The sequence below is a fragment of the Pelodiscus sinensis genome, chromosome 25, assembly GCF_052426305.1.
Source record: "Pelodiscus sinensis isolate ZL-2025 chromosome 25, ASM5242630v1, whole genome shotgun sequence".
NCBI lineage: Eukaryota > Metazoa > Chordata > Testudines > Trionychidae > Pelodiscus > Pelodiscus sinensis.
Window position 1 is genome coordinate 15,752,936 of NC_143076.1, and position 23,999 is coordinate 15,776,934.

At 47.1% G+C, this 23,999-nt stretch overlaps 1 protein-coding gene and 1 long non-coding RNA gene across 4 annotated transcripts; one reads left to right on the plus strand and one right to left on the minus strand.

Moving 5' to 3' along the window:
• Positions 1-5,469: 5,469 nt before the first annotated feature.
• POU2AF3 (POU class 2 homeobox associating factor 3) lies at positions 5,470-15,503 on the minus strand. Of its 3 annotated transcripts, XM_025183651.3 has the most exons (4): positions 14,719-15,503; positions 10,348-10,405; positions 8,093-8,272; positions 5,470-6,155 (listed from the first exon to the last, which is right to left on the minus strand). In XM_025183651.3, exons 1-4 carry the CDS (start codon positions 14,724-14,726, stop codon positions 5,805-5,807), a joined length of 597 nt encoding a protein of 198 aa, XP_025039436.3. In that variant the 5' UTR covers positions 14,727-15,503; the 3' UTR covers positions 5,470-5,804. The 3 variants fall into 3 exon arrangements, with proteins under 3 accessions (XP_025039436.3, XP_025039433.3, XP_089629465.1); XM_025183648.3 differs by lacking the exon at positions 14,719-15,503 and having other exon boundaries at positions 10,348-10,455; XM_089773339.1 differs by lacking the exon at positions 14,719-15,503 and having other exon boundaries at positions 5,472-6,155; positions 8,093-8,322; positions 10,348-10,472.
• Positions 15,504-16,219: 716 nt separating this feature from the next.
• On the plus strand, positions 16,220-18,970 carry LOC112545565 (uncharacterized). Its single transcript, XR_012897723.2, has 2 exons — positions 16,220-17,508; positions 18,572-18,970. It is a non-coding gene; the product is annotated as an uncharacterized LOC112545565 (long non-coding RNA).
• Positions 18,971-23,999: the final 5,029 nt, after the last annotated feature.

The window sequence follows — 23,999 nt, forward strand, 5'->3', positions numbered from 1 at the left end:
GCACCACTTAGCCAGTGTGAAGGGGTTGGAGTCTGAGCATAGCAGATCAGCTGATAAATGTCCTTTTGTGGCATAAAGCAGGCAGAGTCGGCTTCTGTGCCTGCCCCCTCTCCCGACTGCCCCAGCATACTTACAACACAAACAATAATGAGGAGTCCTTATTGTTTTTGTAGATACCGACTGGCACAGCTACTCCTCTGAGACTTAGCACAAATAATGGTAGTATCTTACTGCCCCTTTATAAAGCTATGGTATGCCCACATCTTGAATACTGTGTACAGATGTGGTCTCCTCACCTCAAAAAAGATATTTTGGCCTTGGAAAGGGTTCAGAAAAGGACAACTAAAATGATTAGGGGTTTGGAATGGGTCCCATATGAGGAGAGGTTAAAGTGACTGGGATTCTTCAGTTTAGAAAAGAGGAGACTGAGGGGGGATAGCATAGAGGTAAAATCATGAGTGGTGTGGAGAGGGCCGATAAAGAAAAGTTATTTATTAGTTCCCATAATAGAAGAACTAGAGACACTAAATGAAATTAATGGGTAGCAGGTTTAAAACTAATAAAAGAAAGTTCTTCTTCACACAGCGTGTTTTCAACCTGTGGAACTCCTTGCCAGAGGAGGTTGTGAAGGCTAGGACTATAACAGAGTTTAAAGAAAAGCTAGATAATTTCATGGAGGTTAGGTCCATAAAAGGCTATTAGCCAGGGGATAAAATGGTGTCCTTGGCCTCTGTTTGTCAGGGATGGCAGGAGACAAATCTCTTGATCATTGTCTTCGGTCCACCCTCTCTGGGGCACCTGGTGCTGGCCACTGTCGGCAGACAGGCTACTGGGCTAGATGGACCTTTGGTCTGACCCAGTATGGCCGTTCTTATGTTCTTAATGGTAATTTCCTGATGTAGAATTGTGATACTGTTAAACATTTGTGTCTAATGCCACAGGGGCGCGGGCAGCTTTCTTTATAGAGAAGACAGGCATATTTCCTGCCAGGGAGAGTATGAGATCCAGATGGTTCTGTACAGCATGATATGGTTCAGGGAGCAATGATAATGCATAAGGAAGGAAGGGGGTGCTGGAGAAGGAGTAGGCTTGTTTTGCATGGTATGTATGATATTGGTAATTATTAGTGCTTATAAGTGTTCCCACACATCATCAAACCGAGCGTGACACTGTATAATGGGAGGCTGTGGGAAAAGCAGGATTTGGCAATAGAGAGACCGGTTGTGTGATGGACAGGGCCAGGCAGGATGTTTCAGGCACCAGGCTGGGAGAAGAAGCCAGTGGGAATGAAGGGACTAGCATAGTGAGTGGCAGGAGATGAGAGAAAAGCAGGGGGTAAATCCAGCAGGGTGAGAATGAGGATTTGATGCAGAGGAGATTCAAAGGCTCTGGATGGAGGTGTGGGAGGAAAGAAGGAATTGGGCTGTGGACAGGTTGACCTAGTAGGTGGCTTTCAGCAGGTGCTGACACTTCCCTGCTATGCAAGGAACCGAGAATATGGAGACGGGAGAAGGTGAAAATTTCAGAGAAATCAGATTTCTTTTTAGACAAATGAGTCCAGAGTCAGGGTGTTAAGGACTAGTCAATTAGTCGACTCCTGCCCCCGCTGCGTCTATCAGATAGAGGCAACAAAGGGGGGAAGAAGGGGTACTTCATAGCGGCAGTGCTGCACAGCTGAGCCAGGGATCAACTGTGCAGCACTGCTGCTTTGAAACCCCAGGGTGGCATTTCAAAGGGGCAGCTGCCACACAGCTGATCAGTGGCTTAGCTGTACAGGGCTGCCCCTTTAAAACACCAAAGCGCCGTGAAGCCCGGGGTCAGCTGGGAATTCTCCAGCTAACCCCAGGTTCTGAGCGGCATTTCCCCAGAGCCCGGGGTCAGCTGGAGACTCCCAGGTTTGGTGTTTCAAAGGGACAGCTGCACAGCTAATCCCAGGCTCAGCTATGCAGTGCTGCCCCTTGAAGGCGGCTTTGGTGTTTAGAAGGGGCAGCCACACAGCTGATCCCAGGCTCAGCTTTGCAGTGCGCCCCTTTTGAAATGCCGGCTCGGCATTTCAAAGGGGCAGTGTTGTGGAACCCAGGGTCAGCTGGGGACTCCCAGCTGATTCCGGACTCCAGGTGGCATTTCAGCAGAACCCAGCTGACCCTGGGTTCTGAGGAAGTGCCGTGAGGAACCTGGGATCAGCTAGGGAGCCCCCAGCTGACCCTGGGCTCTGCACAGCATGCAGCGCAGCATGGAGCCTAGGGTCAGTGGGGGACTCAGAGTCCAGGGTCAGCAGAGGCTCCATGGCTTTTGAAATGCACAAGAGCCCCCACTGGGGACTCTTGTACACTTCAAAGTTTGCACGCCCATGTGCAGCCCCAAGTCAATGGGACTTCCCCCTGGCCCTGGGCTGCCCGGGGAGTTCCACATTCCTCCTTTGAAATGTACAAGAGCCCCAGCATAGCCCCGGCAATGGAAATTCCATCAACTACTTGCCTAGTCAATTAACTTCAATTTAACATCCTTAGTCCAGAGCCCCAGCTGGTGAATACTGGTGTCATTCCACTTCTGTCAGTTGAGTATCCCAGTTTACACAGCCTGAGGACCTGGTCCATGTTCATATTGGAGAATCCCAGTCTTGGCCATCTGATGCTTATGGATTCCCAGGCTATGTCTACACTGGCAGGTTCTTGTGCAAGAACATCTTGCTCAAGAATTCTTGCACAAGAACCCTTGCACAAGAACACATTCACACTGCCTTGTGCTTTTGCACAAGAGCATCCATGGCAGTGTGGACGCTCTCTTGTGCAAGAAACCTCTGATGGCCATTTTAGCCACAGGGCTTTCTTGCATAAGAAACCCCTGCCGCACGTCCACACTGCCCTTTTGCGCAAGAGAGCTTACACTTGTTAGACCGCAAGAAGCCCTCTCTTACCACGCTTTACTGTCACTCTTCTTGAGCAAGAGTGGGTGGCCAGTGTGGACGCTCTGCAGAAGAATGGCCATTCTTGCACAAGAACCTGTCCATGTAGACATAGCCCTAGTGTTTGATTTATTATGCTCCATGCGATTATCACACCAATCACTAATCAGGTTCTATCCACATCCCATGAATGGGTCACTTGTACAGCCCCCGCTCTTCAATGAAATATCAGCGGGGTAGCCGTGTTAGTCTGGATCTGCAAAAGTGACAAGGAGTCCTGTGGCACCTTAGAGACTAACAGATGTACTGGAGCATGAGCTTTCGTGGGCAAAGACCCAATTCGTCAGATGCATGTAGTGGAAATTTCCAGAGGCTACCTGTCTCTGGAAATTTCCAGTACATGCATCTGACGAATTGGGTCTTTGCCCATGAAAGCTCATGCTCCAATACAGCTGTTAGTCTATAAGATGCCACAGAACTCCTTGTCACTTCGTCAATGAAGGTAAGCGAGTGAGTGGCAGTAGACTCTACAGAGCAATCTGTAAGGTGGAAGACTGAATTCATATGAGAGCAGGGTCAAAGGGAGGGAATGGAAGAGAAAGGAAGAGAGGGATGATGATGATGGAACAGGCAGATTTTCGATAAAAATGTGGCTGGAAAAGAGGTGACATATGCAACTTGTGGAGGAAAAGATGCTGCTTTTAGTGGAGGGCTAATCTTGAAACTGGGGTGGTGAATTATACTTGATACTCATGTTTTCTCTTACCCGAGAAGATGTATTTCAGTGATCCTTGGATATTTTTTTTATTTAGGTTTAATTTGCAGAAATGCTCTTATTGCTTTCTAATTCCTACTTGCGGCTGGAGGATTTATGGAATGTAACTCTTACTTCTGTGCAGAACATGGGGACGCTGCTTAGGAAAACTCTAAGGTTTGGGAAGACTTGGGATCATGAGACTTCTGACATGCAACTTTTCCTTATTGAAAGCCCTTGCTCTTGGATTGGCAATTGTAATGAGAGCTGAACATTTAGAGAAGCAAGATGACTTGGCAGATGGAAGCAGGCAACATTTTATCGATTTAAATTAAATCAGCCGTAAAATGCTGTTTTTTCCATTTCGGCTGTCCTTTAAAGCAGTCTTGAGGCATTTCACAAAAATGCATTTCACCAAGGCAATTTCAGTTCTACACCGGCTTTTGTTAAAATACCATAACCAGCTCCTGAATGGTGAAAAGGAGGATAACACTAGGGAATTCAGACAGGGCTGTAGAGGCGTGCATGTAATGCCTCTTGAAGTCAATGGCACTACACTAAAGTTACACCAGCTAAGAATCTGTCCCCATTTCTCCTTGAGCAGTCCAAATCTCAAATTCTAAGTATTACTCCAGTGTATAGGGTAGCCGTGTGAAGTGGGTCTTTGCTCACGAAAGCTTATGCTACAACACTTCTGTTAGTCTATAAGGTGCTGCAGGACTCCTCGCCGCTAGTCCAGTGTATAGTATCTAAGATGAAATATTGCTAGCTCATGCTATTGTGACTTCACTGCTATTTTGTCTTCACTACTGTTGTAACCTGGGTATGCTAGATTAAAACTAGCTTTTTTTTTTTACCTTCACTGGCAGAGCAGATGCACCATGCAATAGGCACCTAACTCCCTTAGTCTCTCTAGAAAATTCCAGACTAATGTATTTTGAGAAAGCACTAACGATGTAAGGATTCTCGGTGGATGTCTTCTTTCCTTCTGAGATCCCAGCCCAGTTGTGACCTATATAGATTCTGTCATTTGCAATGGTGCAGAAAAACTAACGTTTTGCTTGTTATGTATCTAAGATAAAAGCAACCACTGGGGAAAAGTTATTTTATTAGCAGGGCCTGTGCAGATAGAAAATTTGTATCTGCATCTATAAAAATGGTCTGTAGATGTGGATAGAGAGCTGATATCCACAAATTTGCAGAGCTCTAGATACAAACAGGAGCTGCAGATATCCGCATCCACATATGCAGATACCCACAGATATCGGCAGATTTGCAGGGCTCTATTTATTAGTCTGCCCAAGGGGAGTGAGAACTCTCGGAGAGGTAGTGGTGTTAGTCTGTATCTGCAAAAACAAGGAGTCCTGGGGCAGGTTAGAGATGATGCCCTAAAATCGGTTAAAGCTTATGTCCTAATAAATCTCCAAGATGTCCCAGGAATCCTCACTGTTATTGCAACGACAGTTGGTGAAACTGGCGAGTACATCAGAGCTGGAAAGAAGCATGTATATTTTGGAATGTGGCAGAGGTTCCATAAAACGGACAGCAGCTGTTTACTGGCTAATCATCTCACCCTTCACAGCAGATGGAAAGTATAACAAATGGACTGGAAGAGAACCTGGACCCTTAACCTGAAATCACTTACACAACTGAGTAACTTTTCACACCCCCAGAAGGTCCCTTAACTTCATGTGCAAAGGCCCCACTTTACACAAACAGAAATATACATTTGCAACAGCAAGGCTTTTAATTATAGCAGAAGCAATCTCCACCCCCACCTCCTATGTTTAGAAAAAGTCAGATTTCTTCAAACTAACCTAAAAATTCTCCTATAAACATAAGAGAAAGCACCATGCTCCAGGAATCTGTACAAAATTATTTATTTGCAACTACAAAAAAAATGAGTAAAGTGTTCACGGAAAGTTAGGGTTTTAAAAAATGAAATACAAGACAGAAATACAACTGTTGCAGTGCTGTTAGGCCTAACATTGTTACTGATGAGAGCTAAATTAACATCTGGAGAATCCCAGACTAAGTTATGTAGAATAAACTGAACTTTCTTTGTGAGTGATGTTTTGCATAGTTCATAGGCAGTCAGCCGATTGGGATACCTGTATGTACGTACATATAAAACCACCATCTCCATTAACTGTAGCAGATGTCGCAACTTCTATCCCGTCTAAAGAAGTCATCCGCCGTTGCTATGGTGGCGGGATAGTCCATGCAGTTTACACTGGGGTAGGGGAAATACTCTGTTACTCGGAATGTATCCAAGTGCTCGGAGGCACAGGTTGAGCAGTGACAGGCCAAAGGGGAGCAGCTGTATTGAGGATAGGAGTGGCGGTAGGAACACTCCTCTACAGGGTGGCCGTAGTTCGTGGTGTCTAGAGGTGACGGAGGGCTGTAGTTCAGTGGAGCAAAAGGAGGCGGTTGAGGGGGGGAGTAACTATAGTCTAATGGGCTGGATAGGTCAGAGGAGGTGGGAGACTCAGGAACCTACACAAAGGGAGAGAAAAGAAAATGTGTTCAGTGCAGTTAGTGATGGCATTCAAATAACGACACGGACTAGAAAAAAATGTACAGTTACAATATATAATTACAAAGCCCTGAGTAGACAACCACATCACACCCCACTCTGCAGTTACCCTGGTCTACTGAAATCCACGGGCTCCAAGAGCCACTGTGAACTTGTCAAGACGTCTGCTTTTCTGGGAGCACAGCTCTGATCCTGCAATGAGCGGATACAGGTCACTGCAGGATCGGTGCCTTCGTGCTCAGCAAGGGAGCATGCTAGAGTCAAGCCCCAGAGACGCCAGGTGATACTACTGAACAGGTGCCACACTGCCCCAGTTTTGCTCTATGCAAAAACTTCAACCACCAATAATCCTGCAGCACCTTAAACAACTATTGGTGGTTGTTTAAGTTTTTCCAGTTACAGGTGAACTCGGCTCCCCCTTCTGAAGCTTTTGTTCTATGCAAGTGTGTGTGTGAAAGAACAAGTTCTACCAAGCCGACCCTCTGGTGGTAACTGTTCTCCACTGTTGTTGCAGAAGGATCTTTAAGAATACTGCACTGTACGTCTGGTGTTAAATCCGCCCCCACGAGCACGCAGAATGCATGTCACTAAACGACGTATTCTAACCGTAGCTGTTTTCTAAACTGCTAGTTACATGCAGTTTTAAACCCGCCTGCTTCCTGGCATAAGACAACTTGTGCCTGAGGAGAGTCAGGAAGGAACTTTTTAGTGGGCAGGTTATTCCATTATTGCCCATTTCAGGGGTTCTCGTGCCTACTACGGGAACTATCAGAACATGGTACTGACCCAGGGGGAGCAATGGGCTGATCTGGACTGGCAGTTCCTATCTTGCTAAGCGTGAACAGGTCAGTGGCATTAATTTAACCTTTAGATGATCCTGGGGAGGACCGGGGTTGTTCCCTAGCCCCTCTCTAATGCGGTTTCATGGACCATGGAAGTGACACTTCCTGGATCCTGCCTCCTCAGGTCTGGGTCATATTCTCTGCTTCTGTAGGAGAGCTCCAATTATAACTGAATCCCAGACTCGCCCCTCTAGCTGCGGAGCAGTGTTTCCTGTAAGCTGAGTGCTTGGATGGCCACCCAGGAGAGATTCAAATGCCACCCAGCTGATTAGCAGAGCTCCCACAGCTGGCAGCAGGTGTTTCTACTGGTGGTGCACATTTGCACATGCATCGGTGCAAATAACAAAATTTATCCTTCACATGGATGGAAAAAATTAGAGGGAACTTTCCTAGAAACCTAGGGCTGGAAGAGACCTCAGGAGGTCATCGAGTTCAGCCCCCAGCCCAAAGCAGGACCAACCCCAACTAAATCAACCCAGCCAGGGCTTTGTCAACCTGGGACTTAAAAACCTCCAGGGATGGAGATTCCAGTACCTCCCTAGGGAACCCATTTCAGTGCTTCACCACCCTCCTAAGGAAATAATTTTTCCTAATATCCAACTTAGACCTTCCCCACTGTAACTTGAGACCATTGCTCCTTGTTCTGCCAGACCTTCCCCACTGTAACTTAAGACCATTGCTCCTTGTTCTGCCATCCGTCACTACTGAGAACAGCCTCTCTCCATCCTCTTTGGAACCTCCCTTCAGGAAGTTGAAGGCTGCTCTCAAATCCCCCCTCACTCTTCCCTTCTGCAGACTAAATAAGCCCAAATCCCTCAGCCTCCCCTTGTAGATCATTGCTGTGGAGTCATCAGAATGAATCATGCTCATGAACAAATTCAATTCAAAACTGTCCCAGAACCATGTGGAGTAGAGATCCTTATTTTGCCCATTAGTCTCTCTCCTTGATTTTTTCCCATGCTGAACATGCTAAGGTGATTTCTCTCAAGGTGGTGCAAGCTAGAAATAGACACCACACCACCGATCCAGCTCTGTAAAGAACACAACCCACTTACCATGCTCTGGTTAAAGCCAAGCGGGTGCGACTGGAAGGTGTCTGGGCCATAGTGGGTGGAGGTCTGTAGAGCATTCAGGGATGGGGCCATGGGCGGCTCTGTCTGAAGATAGGTCTCAACAAGTTGTTCCAAATAACTTGGGTTTTCTTCACAGGAAATGCAACTTGGAAACTGCTGTGACTGGAAATAGTTGGGGGCAGAAGAGACAGGTTCTGCATCAAAATAAGGTGCTAGGAGAGGAAAGTGGAAAAGGAGATAAAAGAACGTTCAATACATGTGCTTCCAAAGGGAGGCCAAGCTCATTGTAGGTCTCCTTTGGGTCAGACCGTGGTACCTTTTTCAGCGCTGAGCAGTATTCTGCACTGCAGTGAGTCTAGGCATAAAAGAAAGGCCCTTCGAGTTTAAACTGAGATTTCTAATTAGGTGCCTATTCCCACCGAAAGGGGGAATTTGTTCAAAAGTTCCTGAATGACTTGGGAGCTTAAATCCCCTTGGTGTCTTTCCTATGGGACAGGCTCAAAGTCACTTAGTGCTTTTGGAATAGTGATAGAAATGTAGCCGTGTTAGTCTGGTGTAGCTGAAACAAAATACAGGACTATGTAGCATAGTCCTGTATTTTGTTAGTGCTTCTGGACGCTGTGCCTCGAAATAAGCGAAGCAGTTTGCACTATGCAAATTGCATCACTTGGGCTACATCTACACTGGCAGCTTCTTGCGGAAGAACAGCCATTCTTCCACAAAAACTTGCCAGCTGTCTACAGTGCACGAGCGTTCTTCCAGAAGTAAATGTACAGTGCAGCGTTGTAAAACAGGGCTTCTTCCAGAAGAGTTATTCCTTTCCCCACGAGGAATAAGCCCTCTTGTGCAAGAGCTCTTCCAGAAGAGGCCAGTGTAGACAGGCAACATGAATTTCTTGCGTAAGAAGCCCCTCTGGTTAAAATGGCCATCCGAGCTTTCTTGCACAAGAGAGCATCTACACTGCAATGGATGCTCTTGCACAAAAGCACATCTCTTGTGCAAAAGCACATGGCAGTGTAGACACTCTCTTGTGGAAGAGTTTTGTGGAAGAGTTCTTGTGCAAAAAGTGTTCTTGAACAAGAAGCCACCAGTGTAGACGTAAAATCCCAGCTTGACTCTGAAAGTAAATCCAAAGCAATCCTGAGGGCATGTAATGCAGGGATGTGCTGCTGGCGTTTTAATAGGGGTATTCTCTTCTGCCTCTGCTTAACTCCATGTTCCAGAGGATGGGGAGGCTGAGAGGAGAAAGCAAATGAACACATCTCCATCAAAACAAAAATAAATAGCTTCTCCTCTTCATAAGCAAGGACAAAGGCAAACCACTCAGCAAAGTGACCAGAGCTGTCCCTATTCACGGGGATTGCTTGCATGTGCGACATTACTCTCATGCATTATGTATTTGCAGGCTGGGGACCCAAGATTTTAACTGGAAAGTGTGTGGGGAGAGGAACAGGCATCTGAAAGAGGTTATGGGCATCTCATGTTTCTATATTAACATAAGCAAATCTAAACCCCAAATATTGATTATTTAAGCATTTCCTTGTCTATGCAATATATACATTCACAAATGAAAGGCAACGCTTTCTGGATCTCTTAGTTCCTACCACCTAGAGAATAAAAGACCCGAAAAGTCCAAACTAATGTTTTTTTTTCCCCTCCCAACTCCGGGATATTGGTGTCAACCAGGAAGGAGCTGTTTATGCTGCTCTGCTGAAAAGACTGAACTCCACAGGGAGAGGGGAAAAATAGATTAACTGAGTCTGCTGGAAGCTAAATGAGCAGCAAAGACAAATAATGCTTTAATATAGTCTGGGCCCCTCAACTGGAAGCTAAATGAGTTGCAAAGACAAATAAAGCTTTAAGACGGCCTGGGCCCATCTGACATCAGATCAAGGCAGTACCAAGCCATGGAAATCTCAATGAAAGCACCACAGTCGTGTTATTCTGCTGGTAATAAATGTTACCGATTAATCAGAGCCTCGCTTCTCTGTAGAAAAGACAAACTGCATGGCTAGGAGGACAAAATTTCTGCCAGAGTGAGAGCAAAATGTAAGACAAGCAGGGTACTGCATCCTCATCTGCATTTAGTGAACCCTTTTCAGGTTCTGATTGGTTGGATTCCTAATTAAATGGTAGTGCCTGCCTCAAATCTTGCACGGAGGGATAAAGAGACCAGGACTGGAGGAGCAGGAGGTGGGGGGAAGGGAGAAGAGAAGGGGGATGCTCTTTGTACCAACCTGTGCTGGGAGGAGACACTGGTTCTGGAAACTGGACACTGCTGCTGTCTCGAGAAACCTGATAAAAAACAGAACAAAGGAAAATAGCAATTGCAAGTGTTTCTGCATTAAAAGATCCAAGGAGATCGTTCCTCTGAACACTGAGGTAAGTCACAATCCCTTTTCAAGCTTACTTGTGCAAACTTTGTGATGACGGCTTGTTATTACCTATGCATGTACTTTGTTCAATTGTTCTGTTTACGTAGCACCCTCAATCAAAGTAACACTGTACTGTTCCATATTTCCACCCAGAGAACAATAGATGTGCATTACACTGAATTGTTCTAACATTGATAAATATGTAGCTCCTCTGATGTGCATTCCATTGAGCCATTACTGTTAATTCACCATAGATATATCAGACTATACTTAAATTTTTGGTCCTGTTTTAACACTTCTTTAGCAGGATTGTAAATTTTTGTGTGGACATGACACACAAAAAACCCCTATGCAGGGTTAAACACAAATAAGAACAAATCAGAATTATGTGAGCTAACACATTAAAAACACCACTAAAAAAATCAAGTGCAGATTCACCTGTGTAGCACCTCACGTGTGCACCACAGAGAACTGTTCTATTGCATGCTTCACTCTGCAATGTACAGGTGGGATTACTGGAATACTGCAACACTTACAAAGAAAACTGATCCTGTTGTTTTTCCCTGAGGCTTTGTAAACTGAAACTTACGCATCAAGAAGCCCATTAGAAAATTACATCAGACATTCTGGGTGAAATCCTGATTGCACTGAAAACAATGTGTGGTTTGCCATTGACTTCAGAGAGACCAGAATTTCACTCTAACCATTCAGACTGCAACAAAAGACAGGACTATGTAGCACTTTAAAGACTAACAAGATGGTTTATTAGGTGATGAGCTAATAATTTTCTTCCACAATTCGATCTGAGGAAGTGGGCGTGGCCCACAAAAGCTCATCACCTAATAAACCATCTTGTTCGTCTTTAAAGTTCTACATAGTCCTGTCTTTTGTTTCAGCTACACCAGACTAACACAGCTGCATCTCTATTACTATTCCGACTGTGGCTTCTTCAGATGGTTTTATTTTGTACTGACCCCAGCTTCACTTCTTTCACTCAAAATGCTCCTGAACTAGAGAGTGGCTGATTTCCCTATCAAGAGCTTTTTAACAGCTGCCCAGTTATTTAACACTTAAGCTGCAATTATCAAACTATCAGAGGAGAAAAACATTCTTGGAACCCTGGGGTCCTGTAAGAGTTGGCAGGGCTGATGTTCCCTGTTTTGTCAATATAGACACAATATGTAGCTTCTCTAGGCTCCCTACTAATAAAAGAGTTGGAAGTTCTGTCCTGCAGAATGCTTTGAAGTCCAGCTTTGCACGACATGTATTTACAGCGCCTAGTGCAATGGGACAGTGATCCCTGGGCCCTCCACAATGCAAATAAATAACTGGTGTAAATTTTATTAAGTGCAAAGCTAATCTCCTGCACCACCGGCTTTGAGTCTCCTTAGTGGATGGAACAATCCCAGTGTCAACACTGAGTGAATAGCAATTTAAGACCAGTTCAATCCAGCCTCTTAACACCCCGCAGGAGCGTTTATAGGGCATGTAAGTGCTAGCTGAGCCATTTGACAGAGGAAGAAGTGACTTTGCACTCCAGGGACAAGTATTCTGCAGCATTTCAGTGCTAGAGGGCTCCATTCACCAAGCCTCTTTATTTGTGGTTGCAGGTTGCAGTCTGCTCAGCTTCTTGTGCAATCAACTGCTGCAGAGAGAGCAGGAGGTGGGAGATTAAATCTGAAAACCATCCAGGCTGTAATGTCACGAACCAGGAAGCAGTAATGATTTACCAACCTCTCTATGCAAAAACAGAGGGCACCCTAAGCTAGAGGGCTCACTTACATGCACACAGAACACTCCGCTTCTTGCATGTCAATGCTGTATCCGCATATAGGTCTCCTTAAGCCCCTTCCCTCTCTCCAACTAGGCATGGTTTTGGGGCTAGTTGGACTGAACTGATCCTGCAAAGCACTTAAACATGTGCACGACTTCAAGCACACAGTGGGCCTATTCACATGCATAAGTGCTTTCTGGGATCGCAGTGTTTTTCATTTATTTAAAGGGGTGGAGACCAAGCCCTATTTAAATAGTTCTTTGCTCATATTCGCTTTCTTTCAAGACAAAAGAAAATGCATCTCTGGGGCTTTAAAAAAAAAAATAACGAAGTTGCATTACCCATTATAAAAATCCCAAATTTTCAAACACCTTCTAGGGGGTCTTAGTACAGGTTAAGTGGTAAGAGCCGAGGTTTCCATTGTTATCAGCCTTGACAAACTGGGCGGGGAAAAAATGTTAAAGGAGAAAATTATCCCTGGGAGAGGAGAAAAGTGCACATTACAATAGGGCGTCAGAAACACCCTTGTGTCAGGCAACGCTTAACTGCAGCTGCCAACCTGCTGCTCATTCACCAAGCTTGGTTAGATCCTGGTGAAGTTATTCACTATAATCTCCAGTATTGGCTACCTATTCACCCCCTTGTCTAGATCATTGATAAATATCAGTCCTTGTACAGAACATTGGACACTCAATGTCAACCTTTTGTCATGTTGTTCCCTGTCTGTCTCCTGGTCAGTTTCTAACCCCTGACATGATTCTGCCTTTCACTCTAGAGTGTCTAACCTCTTGTGAGGTGCCTAATCTCTCTCGTGAAAAGATTTTTCAGATTCCACATACATGATCTTATCCAGTTCTCCTGCATGCGCTGCTGGACTTTTGTGAGTATGTTGGCAAAACAGCTCACAGAAAAGTAGCATTCCTTCACAGACGCAGGCTCATGTGCCCCTGTCTTATTTTGGTAATTTCAGTTTTAATGATCATTTAGTTTGATTCTCCTGTTAATGCAGTAAAGGGCACACTGCTCTACAAATAAAAGTGATAAGGCTGGTTCCCCTCCAGCTTTCTGGGACAGTAGCTGATTCTAAGGGAGAGGCTAGACATTCTTGTCCGCCTGTCAGCCTTTTCATTCTCAGGTTCCCACATCGAGAAAGAGTTTTGCCCCCTGGGAAATTCATTTCACAGAGAAACTCCCTCTGCTCCTGCTAGCAGTACAGCACACTGGGGATCAGAAATCATTCCTGGGCATGGATCCAACAGGCCTGAGAGCTGAGCTTGGCTTTTCACTTAGCTGAGCACCTAAGAACTGTACGGAACCACGGCTCTTGAGACCTGATCCAAAGTTCACTGAAGTCAAAGGAAAGACTCACCTGGATTTCAGCTAAGTCTGGAGGTGGCTCTTTATCCTCGGGGATCCCACACACCCCTTTTCTAGGCCAGCATGAGTTAGGAGCTGTATGATGCCTGCACATTTAGCCGCAGGAGGATTTGGTGGTGCACTCTCCCCAGGGGCCAGCAAAAGTGTGCAGAGCGCACACCCCCCCCCCTTCAGGCCCTGGCTGAAGGAGCCACTGAATAATGGGAGACTGCAATGAGAGTGAGCAGCAGAGGCAAGAGGGTTTTTTTGGGGGGCTGTGAGAGCTGTCTCTGGAGGGGAGCACATGTTGGGAGCCTCAGTACACCACAGAGTTTGACCAAGCAAGCCACATGGGCTTGGTTTGCGGCAGCTAGCATGTACGTTTTTCCCTACTGCCGCACAGAAATTCTGAGTCTGTCAAGCCTTGTCTAAATAGGGGAAACTGACCAGAGCCACTATTAGGGTGTGTCTAGACGGCAGGGTTTTTTCGAAAAAACTTCCCCTGCGCCTAGACTGCTGCCATGTTCTTTCGAAAGTAAATCGGAAGAATGCGGCAGTTTTTTCGACTGCGGAGAACCTCGTTTTACGAGGAATGCCTTTTTTTGAAAGTGCTCTTTCGAAAAAAGGCGCTATGTAATGCAAACTGTGCTTTTTCGAAAGAGAGCATCCAGACCGCCTGGGTGCTCTCTCTCGAAAAAGCGGCTTGCTTTTTTGAAAGTACTGGTTGCAGTCTAGACGCTCTTTTTCGAAAGAGGCTTTTTCGAAAGTATCTTTTGAAAAAGCCTCTTTCGAAAGAGGCTTGTAGTCTAGACATAGCCTGAAAGAATAACTCCCTGGAGGGGCGGGGAGGGTCCTCTCTTCTGGAATAAAAGTGAGTGGAGAATTTAGTCCAAAATAAAATAATTTTTATTTCAGAAGAGGGTCCATTTGGAGGGAGTTATTCTGGAATAGCTAAATGGCTCAATTGTCCCTTGAAGACAAGCTGTCCATTTTGCCTCCACCTGCAGCCTCTGCTCTCATAGCTCTGGATTCATTACGTTGATGGAGAAGAAATAGTTTCTTATTTTTAAATTACAAGGCAGAAACTTGCAATTTGTCCTTACAGTTGCATCGGTTGCTGCTTGTCTTGCTCTCCTCTGCTGCAATAACTCTTTCACTGTGATCTTTACTCTCACACCTTGATACACCTTGGGTTTTCCTGAAAGAATGAATTAAAAAAAAGAGATGGTGCGGATGAGAACAAAGCAGACACTCTACAGTGAAGACGTGTGAAATATAAAGTAAATTCAGCATGTTCTTGGTCAGACTTTATATAAAGGGTATATTGACAGAGTTTGTAAAGGGTTTATAAGTTATTAATAAAAACGTTACTCAGTGGATACTCAGTTCTTACAGAATGCCATTGGTCCTTTGTAACCATGACTTTTAACTGTTTCATGACTGTCATACGCTTGTAGCATTCATTAACATTTTCTACACTATTTGCAATATATAATAAATATAATTGGGACCATATTTTCTGCCTTCAGAGTTTCTTTTTTTCCCTAATACTACAGGCTGGAGAAATAAACGATATCACTTAGCTCACTGCCTGTAAATCAGAGAACACTTTAGAGAGGAAGAAAAGTACAATTATCTACTTCACTAATGGGAGGACTAAGGCAGAGCGATATGAAAACCACAATATCACAATCACTTACACACCCCCATGCTTTAACTTTTAATACTGTGAATAGTTCCCCTGATTTCAATCAAAGTTAATCATGTATGTAAGCGTTTGCAGGATCAGGGCCTAAGCCACTTGCATAAAATCACATTAATCAGGGGCAAATCCAAATCAGACCCCAGGTACGTCAATTCCCTGCTTTATCCACTAGCCCATACTGTCATGGTAATGTGATCTTCTACACAAGCCTGAAGTTGTCCAGGAAACAGACATGGGCACTGCATTCATGCACTGTATTAAGAACAGGAATAAAAACAATGCAAATATGTGGGTGATTGTTCTTTTATAGGACTACACCTGACTCTGATTAAAATGATTGCGCTCTCAAGAATCACTCTGTGAGACCCAGTTTTTTTTCTTTAAGAGGAGTCATCACTACAGCTCCAGTTTGTTTCAGACACACATAGGGAGCGAGAGGGGGGCTCCATCCATGCAAAACAATTGCCACTCTCTAGCATAGACACTCTAGCAGAGAGAAATATTCAACACCCACTGCAGTTTAGTGCAGGTTTTATAACTGCTTCATTTTGTATCTTCCACTCAGTCTAGCCCTCTCTGAAATGACCCTGCAGAGGCAGCAAACACCCGGAAAGCTGGTACTGAATCTTGCAGCCCCTTAATTCACCTGGCCCCAGTCCTGCTATTAGACCTGGGACTGGAGCTCTGCCACAGTGCAGAAATCCCTCCATACAGATTGGATTGCAGGATCCAACTTCGACTCCTACTGCTTGCAGTGGAAATATTTATGAGGAGTAAGGGTTTGCAGGGTCAAGTTCACAGCTAATATTCTGCCTGTGAAGAAACTGGTCCTTGCTTGGAGAAGTAACAGAATAGTCCCTCGGGGAGGAACTACCACGCTACAACACACAGGTATTTATAAAATACCCAGCTAGTGCCTGAATCCCCTAACAGCAACTTTCAGCCTGTCCTTCACTGTGACACAATACTGTGTACACTGATTCACCACGGGCTAGCACTTGCCACCTTTCACATCGGTTATGGCAGGGCACTAGCTCTATAGCGCAGCCAATTCCTATCTAGTGTGACAGACCTGTTCATCTTGAACGTGGTGCCTTGGATTCATTGTCCTTTCCTCCTCCTTGCAGACCACAATTGGTGGTATCCAGAGAAGGGGATTCTCTTGAGCTGCATGCTCTGTGCTTTGGGGGTTATGTATCCTGCTAGTTCCATTTTATGTTTGGCAACAAGTTGAAAACTAGTTTCCTTGCATCTGAGGGAGAGAAATATTTAACAGGAACCTTCTGCTCCAAGCCGCTCCAGTTACCAGAGCTGACATTGTAGGCCCTGATCCAGCAAACATGGATAGTTTATGCATGCAAACAATCTTCTTTGCCTTATTTGCCCTGGGAAAAGGTTTAACACGTGCCCTAGTGTGATACAAGACTGAAGTTGGAGGAACTGGAGCCTGATTCAGGCATGGCAGCTGGGCATGATAACTCCCAAGCCCCCAGCGAACATGACAGGCCTTGCCCACCCTAAAACATATCTAACACCAGGTCAGTTACGCTGGTTGGGAATGTTGTCCTTCCGAGCAGAGACAAATTATCCACCCATGGAAGGGTTTTCAGGATCAGGGCCTTCCACCTCTCAGTCTAACCAGAGAGCTACTGAGTGGTGGTCCGGGGCCTGGGACCAAACCCACTTCAGCGGGCTCTGGGTCAGCTCATCAGAGGGGCCCCTGGTCTCAGTGGAAGGTTCCCAAGTCAGCAGCCTGGGGCTGACCCCTCAGCCGCACCGCCTGGGGTCTGCCCAGCTCATTCAACCTTCCTGGCACCCCTCTGCCTCCAGTTAGGGGGCAGAGCGTGGCGGAGCCCCGGGGCCTCTCCCTGCGGCCCCGAGGGAGCGCTCAGCTGGGTTCCAGGTGGCTCAGCGGCCGGCCGGGGCATGCACAAGCCGCCTTCCCCCGGAGCGCGGCGCTCGGCTCCCCGCGGGGCTGCACCAGGGACTCCTGCGTGGCGGGGAGGCCGGGGTGAGGCGCACGGAGCCCCGCAGGCAGGGCGCCCCGACGGGACGGGGATGGGCAGGGCCCCGTGCGCAGCTACCCCATTGCCGGGCGCGGTGCGGGGCTGGCGGCCGCCGCGGTACTTCCCGGAGGCGGCGGGTCCCCGCTCGGGGTGCGGGAGCTCGGCCGGGACCGCCCGGCGCTGTGAGTAGCGCTGCTCCGGGACGACTCCCCGCCCCATGGCGCCCCCCGTGCCCGGGCCGGCGCGATGCCCCGGGCGCCCCCCGCAGCTTTCCCGGCCGGGCTGCCCCCGGGTCTCGCACGGAGCCCGGCTGCCCCCGTTCCCCCGCAGCCTGGCCCGGGAGCGCGGCCCCCCCCGTCCGGCTGCAGCCGAGCCGAGCTCGCCTGCGACTACCCCGGGATTAGCCCCTCACCAGTCTGGGACCCCCCAGGATTAGCCCCGTTCTGGGGCCCCTCCCCTGATTTAACCCCCCCGGGTCTCCCCTATAAGCTCGGGCAGGCGCAGAGGCCGGGGGGGGGGGGGCTCGGTGCAGGTATCTGCGGGGGAGGGGGAGTTGTGCAGAGAGCGAGGGGGACCTGGCGCTGGGGGGGACCATAGCTAGGGAGCCCCCCCCCCCCCCCCGACACCCTTCTGGCCCGCAGAGTTTGCTGCCCGGCAGCGCCACTCCTGGCTACAGCGGACACGGCACCGGGACATTTCGGGGAGGGCTCCCCCACCGGGGGGGGTCTAATCTAGGAGGCACGTTTCTCCTTTTCAGCCGCCCTAAGGGGGGACCTCTCCCCGCCTGGGCAGCATCTCCCCCGGGGGGCTGGCTCAGGGGAGTCCTGGGCCTGCCGAGTCGCACTTGGGTCAGATCAACTGATCACCTGGGAGCGCCGAGTTCCGTTGCCTGAATCTGAAATTGCACCCGCGATGGGGCAAGTTAACCCTGAAACCTGCAACTCCTGCGCGACAGAGCTTCCCTGAGCTCTTGCTAAAAGCACAGAATTTGCAAAGCACATTAGGGATTAGCAGCATTTTTTGTAAAAGGGCTGAAATACTTTAAGAATGGTTCCTTAAAGCTCCTGCATTCCTGGGCACAAAACACTTTTGCTTTTCCCCTGTATCTTGCGTTGGGGGTGTGTATTATTCTACAGATAATGTGTATTGCATATGATCCCTTTCGGGTCTATTCCCTTAAAAACTCTGATTTGGTTGCACTTTACATTAGTCATTAACTGTTTCTTTCTCTTCCCCTTCCCCCAGCTTTGAAGGTAAAATGACCACAAAATGGAGAATAATTAAAACATCTCCAAAATTCAGGAAGAAAAGGTTTAAACTGAACTTACCAGACATCCTGACCTGAAAGAAGAAGCAACTTTTAGAACAGCTGATGTTGCAGCAGAAGAATCAGCCACCTGGGCTCCTAGATTCTGGGGGGAAAGGGAACAAAAAACCAATCATTTTAAAATTTAAAAAAAGAATACACAATATCACTGTGCAAATTCCAGGTGGAGACCAACAATATTAATGTTTTATACCTACAGATATAAGTTTGAGATTTTCTCCCTTAATGCCAAGTATTTAAAACCTCTAGAAACCAATGATTTGACAATCAATGATTGCGCGATACTTTCAATTTGAATATTCAAAGGCTTAACAAAATGGTCTATCTTTTTGTAAAACCCAGCACATCCCCATGTAGCAGAGGGTCTTGGGGAATAAGATTTGGTGGTGGGGCCTTCCCCACCCCTTACTTTTGGGACATTTTGATCTTTTTATCCACCTTTCCACAAGCAAAGCAGATGCCCTTAAACCTGGTCAGTATTTTCATCTCAGATACACATGCTTGGCTCCAGTCCTCTCATATTTCACTGGCTAGCTACAAAGGAGATTCTGCAAGGAAGTGAAGTGATTTTTGCACCATTTTTCACATTTAAGGGTAAATTTGAGGATTTTTGGAGCAAAATGGCAGGTGGGGGGGCGTGGCATAACTCTAGGACATCAGAGTTGCTGTCACTGACCAAAGTGGGATTTTATTTCATTCTGTTCCCCTTCCTCATTCCCTGTTTGTGTCCTTGGTTGGATTTTATGTGCATTTTCCCAAGTTCTGAATCTTTACACCTATTCCAGAAAGTGTCCGCTTTCCCCAGAGTTGACCTTTGTGAGGCTCCTTACATGGACAGCCAGTTTAGCTCGAGCAAGGGCAGTTTGACGTGTTTGGGCCAAGATGTGACAATCCGTATAAAATCCCAATTTTTTACCCTGCATGTAAACATTCCCTGTGCACTGCAGTTAACACCCTCCACCAGGAATATCTGGTTAAAGCAGAAAGCAGGATAGACTGTTAATCATCTACCAGCAGTTTAATTTGGCTATTGTTACTCCTTTTTTCTTAAGTTCAACAAATATACTTGATTTGTGTTAGGGAGTGGCACAGAGGTGGTCTCAAATATGTTCCTATTCCAGCCCTGAAACATTTTCATGTCAAAACTGATTACTTGTGTTGGGCCAAATACTGGAGTAGAATAATAGGAGAGAAAGCCCATACCATCAATATAAGTATAAAACAAAACCCCCTAGTAATGTCCCTATGTTAATTCTGTTTTATATCTACTTTTCACCATAATACACACCAGTGTCACTGTGGGTGAATTAAAAATCCCAATATGCTCTACCTTCAAACACAACTTATAGGTGGATATTTTGTGAAAGACGTTCTAGACACCACCTGAATTAGATACTTTTTCATGCCCAGTATATATCCTCCTGCAGAAAGGGACAGATTTCCACTAATGGGACTTAATTTTAAAATTTAGGAAATCTTTCTGCCTCCAGTTGTGACACTAGCTGCTACTTGACTTGAAATAGACAGTGTAGATAGCTAGAGGCGTGTTTATGTTCTAAAGGGGGGTTACCTTGGAAAATGCTCCACTGATTCTGTAGTTAATTTACCTTTTGTAACTGCATGAAGTAGGCAACTGCTTGTAAAAGCTGCCAAACTCAAACAATAATTGGTTCATGAGTCTTCATGGAAAATCCACAATCCTAACAAGGAAGAGCCAAATATTTTGGGTAAAAAAAATGGGTAGTCCCGTAGTACCTTAACCGTGGTTTAAACTAGGGAGTCATTTTGAAATAACCAAGCATCCACACTACCAAGCCTGTTATTTCAAAATAAGGGGCTGGTTATTTTGAAATGATAATTCCTGCTTTCCTTGGGGAATAAGCTGATTTTGAAATAGATATTTTGGAAGTTATTATTTTGAAATAATTTCCTAGTGTAGAGGGGCCTTAGAAACTAACAAATATGTATATATATTCGTATCATGAGGTTTCGTGGGTGAAACCCACTTCCGCAGATGAGAGTGGGTTTGGGTGTTAGTTTGTATGGCCTAGATCCTTAAAGTTAGTTTTCTTTGTATGGTCCAGATCCTCACAGATTTCTTTGAGGACTTGAGCCTTTGTGTCCAGATTTAGAATGGCTTCCCCGTCTTGGCAATCTGAATTTTATGATAGGGCAGCTGAGCAAATACCCACTATCCTTTTAAAACGTTCCGGAGTGAGCGGTGTAAAAGCAGCTCTGTACCTCCTTTTCTTTTAGAAGCATGTAACCTGGGTGCTGTTGATGTGGCATAACTGGGTGGTTCCCTCTCCCCCCCCCCCCCCCCCCCGAGTATTTCAGAGTGGTGCAACTAATGTAAAACCACCTTGGTGTGGTTTTTAAAATTCCAACAGCCCATCGTGGGACCCAGTGCAAATATGGATTATTTTGCCTTGCAGCAGCCCAAATGGGCATTGCACATAGGGATTGAGCAGCACATACATTCTAGATGCAGCGATTTGAAACGGGCAAACTAGGGGCCAGAGGAGCTCCTCTATTGCTGGTTGCAAGCGAAGTGTCAAGATCAGCGGGGGCTGCCTTCAAGGAGGGTAGGAAAATTGATGGCACGCCCTGGCTCTTAGTAGGGGGAGGCTGGGAAGTGGGTGCCAGGATCTCAGTGGACGCTAGGGCTGCTTGTGTTGCCATCTTTCCACCAAGCTCCACCGCGTTCACGAGCCAAGTAACAGGAGGTTTCACACCTCCAGGGCGGCGCCTGGCTGGTTATCAGCCTTGGAACAGTCCCCGCAGCTGGCTAGCGCTGGGCCGCCTTCTCCCCCCCCCCCCCCCCGGCAAACGGGCCGAGGTGTTTATGGGGGGGTTATAAAACAGCTGGAGTAATGGAGCGCTGCAGAGCTAGTCAGTTGCAAATCACAGCCTCCCCCCACCCCGCCTACGCTGCCCCAGTAGCGGGGGGTCCGATACTGGGGCGGTGTCCCCCCCAGGTTTGCTGTCTGCAGGCTGGAGAGAGGCAGCTGGAGCCCGCAGGCTGTGAGTGACCGGCCGGGTGCGCAGAATCGGTGCCCTGCGCCCTTGCGCGCCCTGGGGTTGGAGCGACCTTGTTGCGCGTTCATCCGTTTGACGGGGGGCGCTGGATTGGAGGATCCGGACCAGGGGAAAGGTGGCACCACCCCAAAGTAACCCGGGGGCAGAGCGGGGAGTTTCCAGGCCAAAAAGCCTCCGGGGATTTGTTTCCAAACAGGTCTGAACAGGGCTGGAGAATCAGGAAGGAATTTGAGCCAGCGCAGGACTGGAGCGAGGGGCCAGGCTGGCCCCACCCGGCTGCAGAGTTACACCTGGGAGTGGAGGGGGAGGGTTCATCTCGATTTCAGAGAAGTTAGGGAAACTCTGCACAGGGCTGGGCTGCAGGGGAAGAGGCCCACGTGGCCTCTAGAAAGCTGCTTGTAAAATAAAACTTGGCCTGCCGCCAGGCGCCGGATTCTGCCCTGGGACAAAAAGCGCCCCCTGTAGGCTGAATCTAATACCAGCCCTTCGCCCTGCCTCCTGCCCCCCTTCCCTTGTGCTGCCCCCTGTGGGGCACAGATACACCTGTCGTCTGCAGCGAGGGATGTTGGCTCTTAGGCGGCCTGGCACCAAAACAATCGGGTGCCACTGTGAAGTGGGCCTGGGGCCCCAAAGTGCTTATTGACCAGGGGTTTCCAAAGACAGGCAGGGTAATGTCAGGGTAGGCACTGGTGCTGGGGGCTGTTTAAAAAACACTTGGATGTATAACGAAATAACTTAAAGCAGGGAATTTTTTTCCTGCAGCTGACTTTTGCACTTTTTTGTTGTTGCATGACTTAAGAGCAGGCAGTAGGGGGAGGGTGTGCGGCCCCTACTGGATGAAGGAGGTAACCTAGTGACAGATGATGTGGGGAAAGCTGAAGTACTCAACCCTTTCTTTTCCTCTGTATTCACGGACAAGGTTGGCTCCTGGACTAATGCTCTAAGTGACGCAAGATGGGATGAAGATGGACAGCCCGTGGTGGGTAAAGAACAGGTTAGGAACTATTTAAAAGAGCTAAACGTACACAAATCCATGGGTCCAGACTTAATGCATCCGAGGGTACTGAGGGAGTTGGCAAATGTCATTGAGGAGCCTTTGGCCATTATCTTTGAAAAGTTGTGGAGATTGGGAGAAATCCCGGATAATTGGAAAAAGGCAAATGTAGTGCCCATCTTCAAAAAAGGGAAGAAGGATGATCCAGGGAACTATAAGCCGGTCAGTCTTACCTCGGTTCCTGGAAAAATCATGGAAGGGATCCTTAAGGAATCCATTTTGAGGCACTTGGAAGAGAGGAAAGTCATTAGGAATAGTCAGCATGGATTCACAAAGGGCAAGTCATGCCTGACCAATCTGATTAGCTTCTATGATGAGGTAACTGGCTCTGTGGACGTGGGAAAGTCAGTGGATGTGATATACCTTGACTTTAGCAAGGCTTTTGATATGGTCCCCCACAATATTCTTGCCAGCAAGTTAAGTGAATGTGGATTGGATAAATGGACGGTAAGATGGATAGAAAGATGGCTAGAAGGCCGGGCCCAGCGAGTAGTGATCAACGGTTTGATGTCAGGATGGCGGTCGGTTTCTAGCGGCGTGCCCCAAGGTTCGGTTCTAGGACCGGTTTTGTTCAATATCTTTATTAATGACCTGGAGGGGATGGATTGCACCCTCAGCAAGTTTGTGGTTGACACTAAGCTAGGGGGAGAGGTAGATACGCTTGAGGGCAGAGATAGGGTCCAGAGTGACTTAGACAAATTGGAGGATTGGGCCACAAGAAATCTGATGAGGTTCAACAAGCACAAGTGCAGAGTCCTGCACTTGGGACGGAAGAATCCCAAGCATTGTTACAGGCTGGGGACCAACCAGTTAAGTAGCAGTTCTGCAGAAAAGGACCTGGGGGTTACAGTGGATGAGAAGCTGGATATGAGTCAACAGTGTGCCCTTGTAGCCAAGAAGGCTAATGGCATATTAGGTTGCATTAAGAGGAGCATTGCCAGCAGATCCAGAGATGTCATTATTCCCCTTTATTTGGCTCTGGTGAGGACACATCTGGAGTATTGTGTCCAGTTCTGGGCCCCCACTACAAAAAGGATGTGGACGCATTGGAGAGGGTCCAGCGGAGGGCAACCAAAATGATTAGGGGGCTGGAGCATATGACCTATGAGGAGAGGCTGAGAGAGTTGGGTCTGTTTAGTCTGCAGAAGAGAAGAGTGAGGGGGGACTTGATAGCAGCCTTCAACTACCTGAAGGGAGGTTCCAAAGAGGATGGAGAGAAGCTGTTCTCAGTAGTGACAGATGGCAGAACAAGG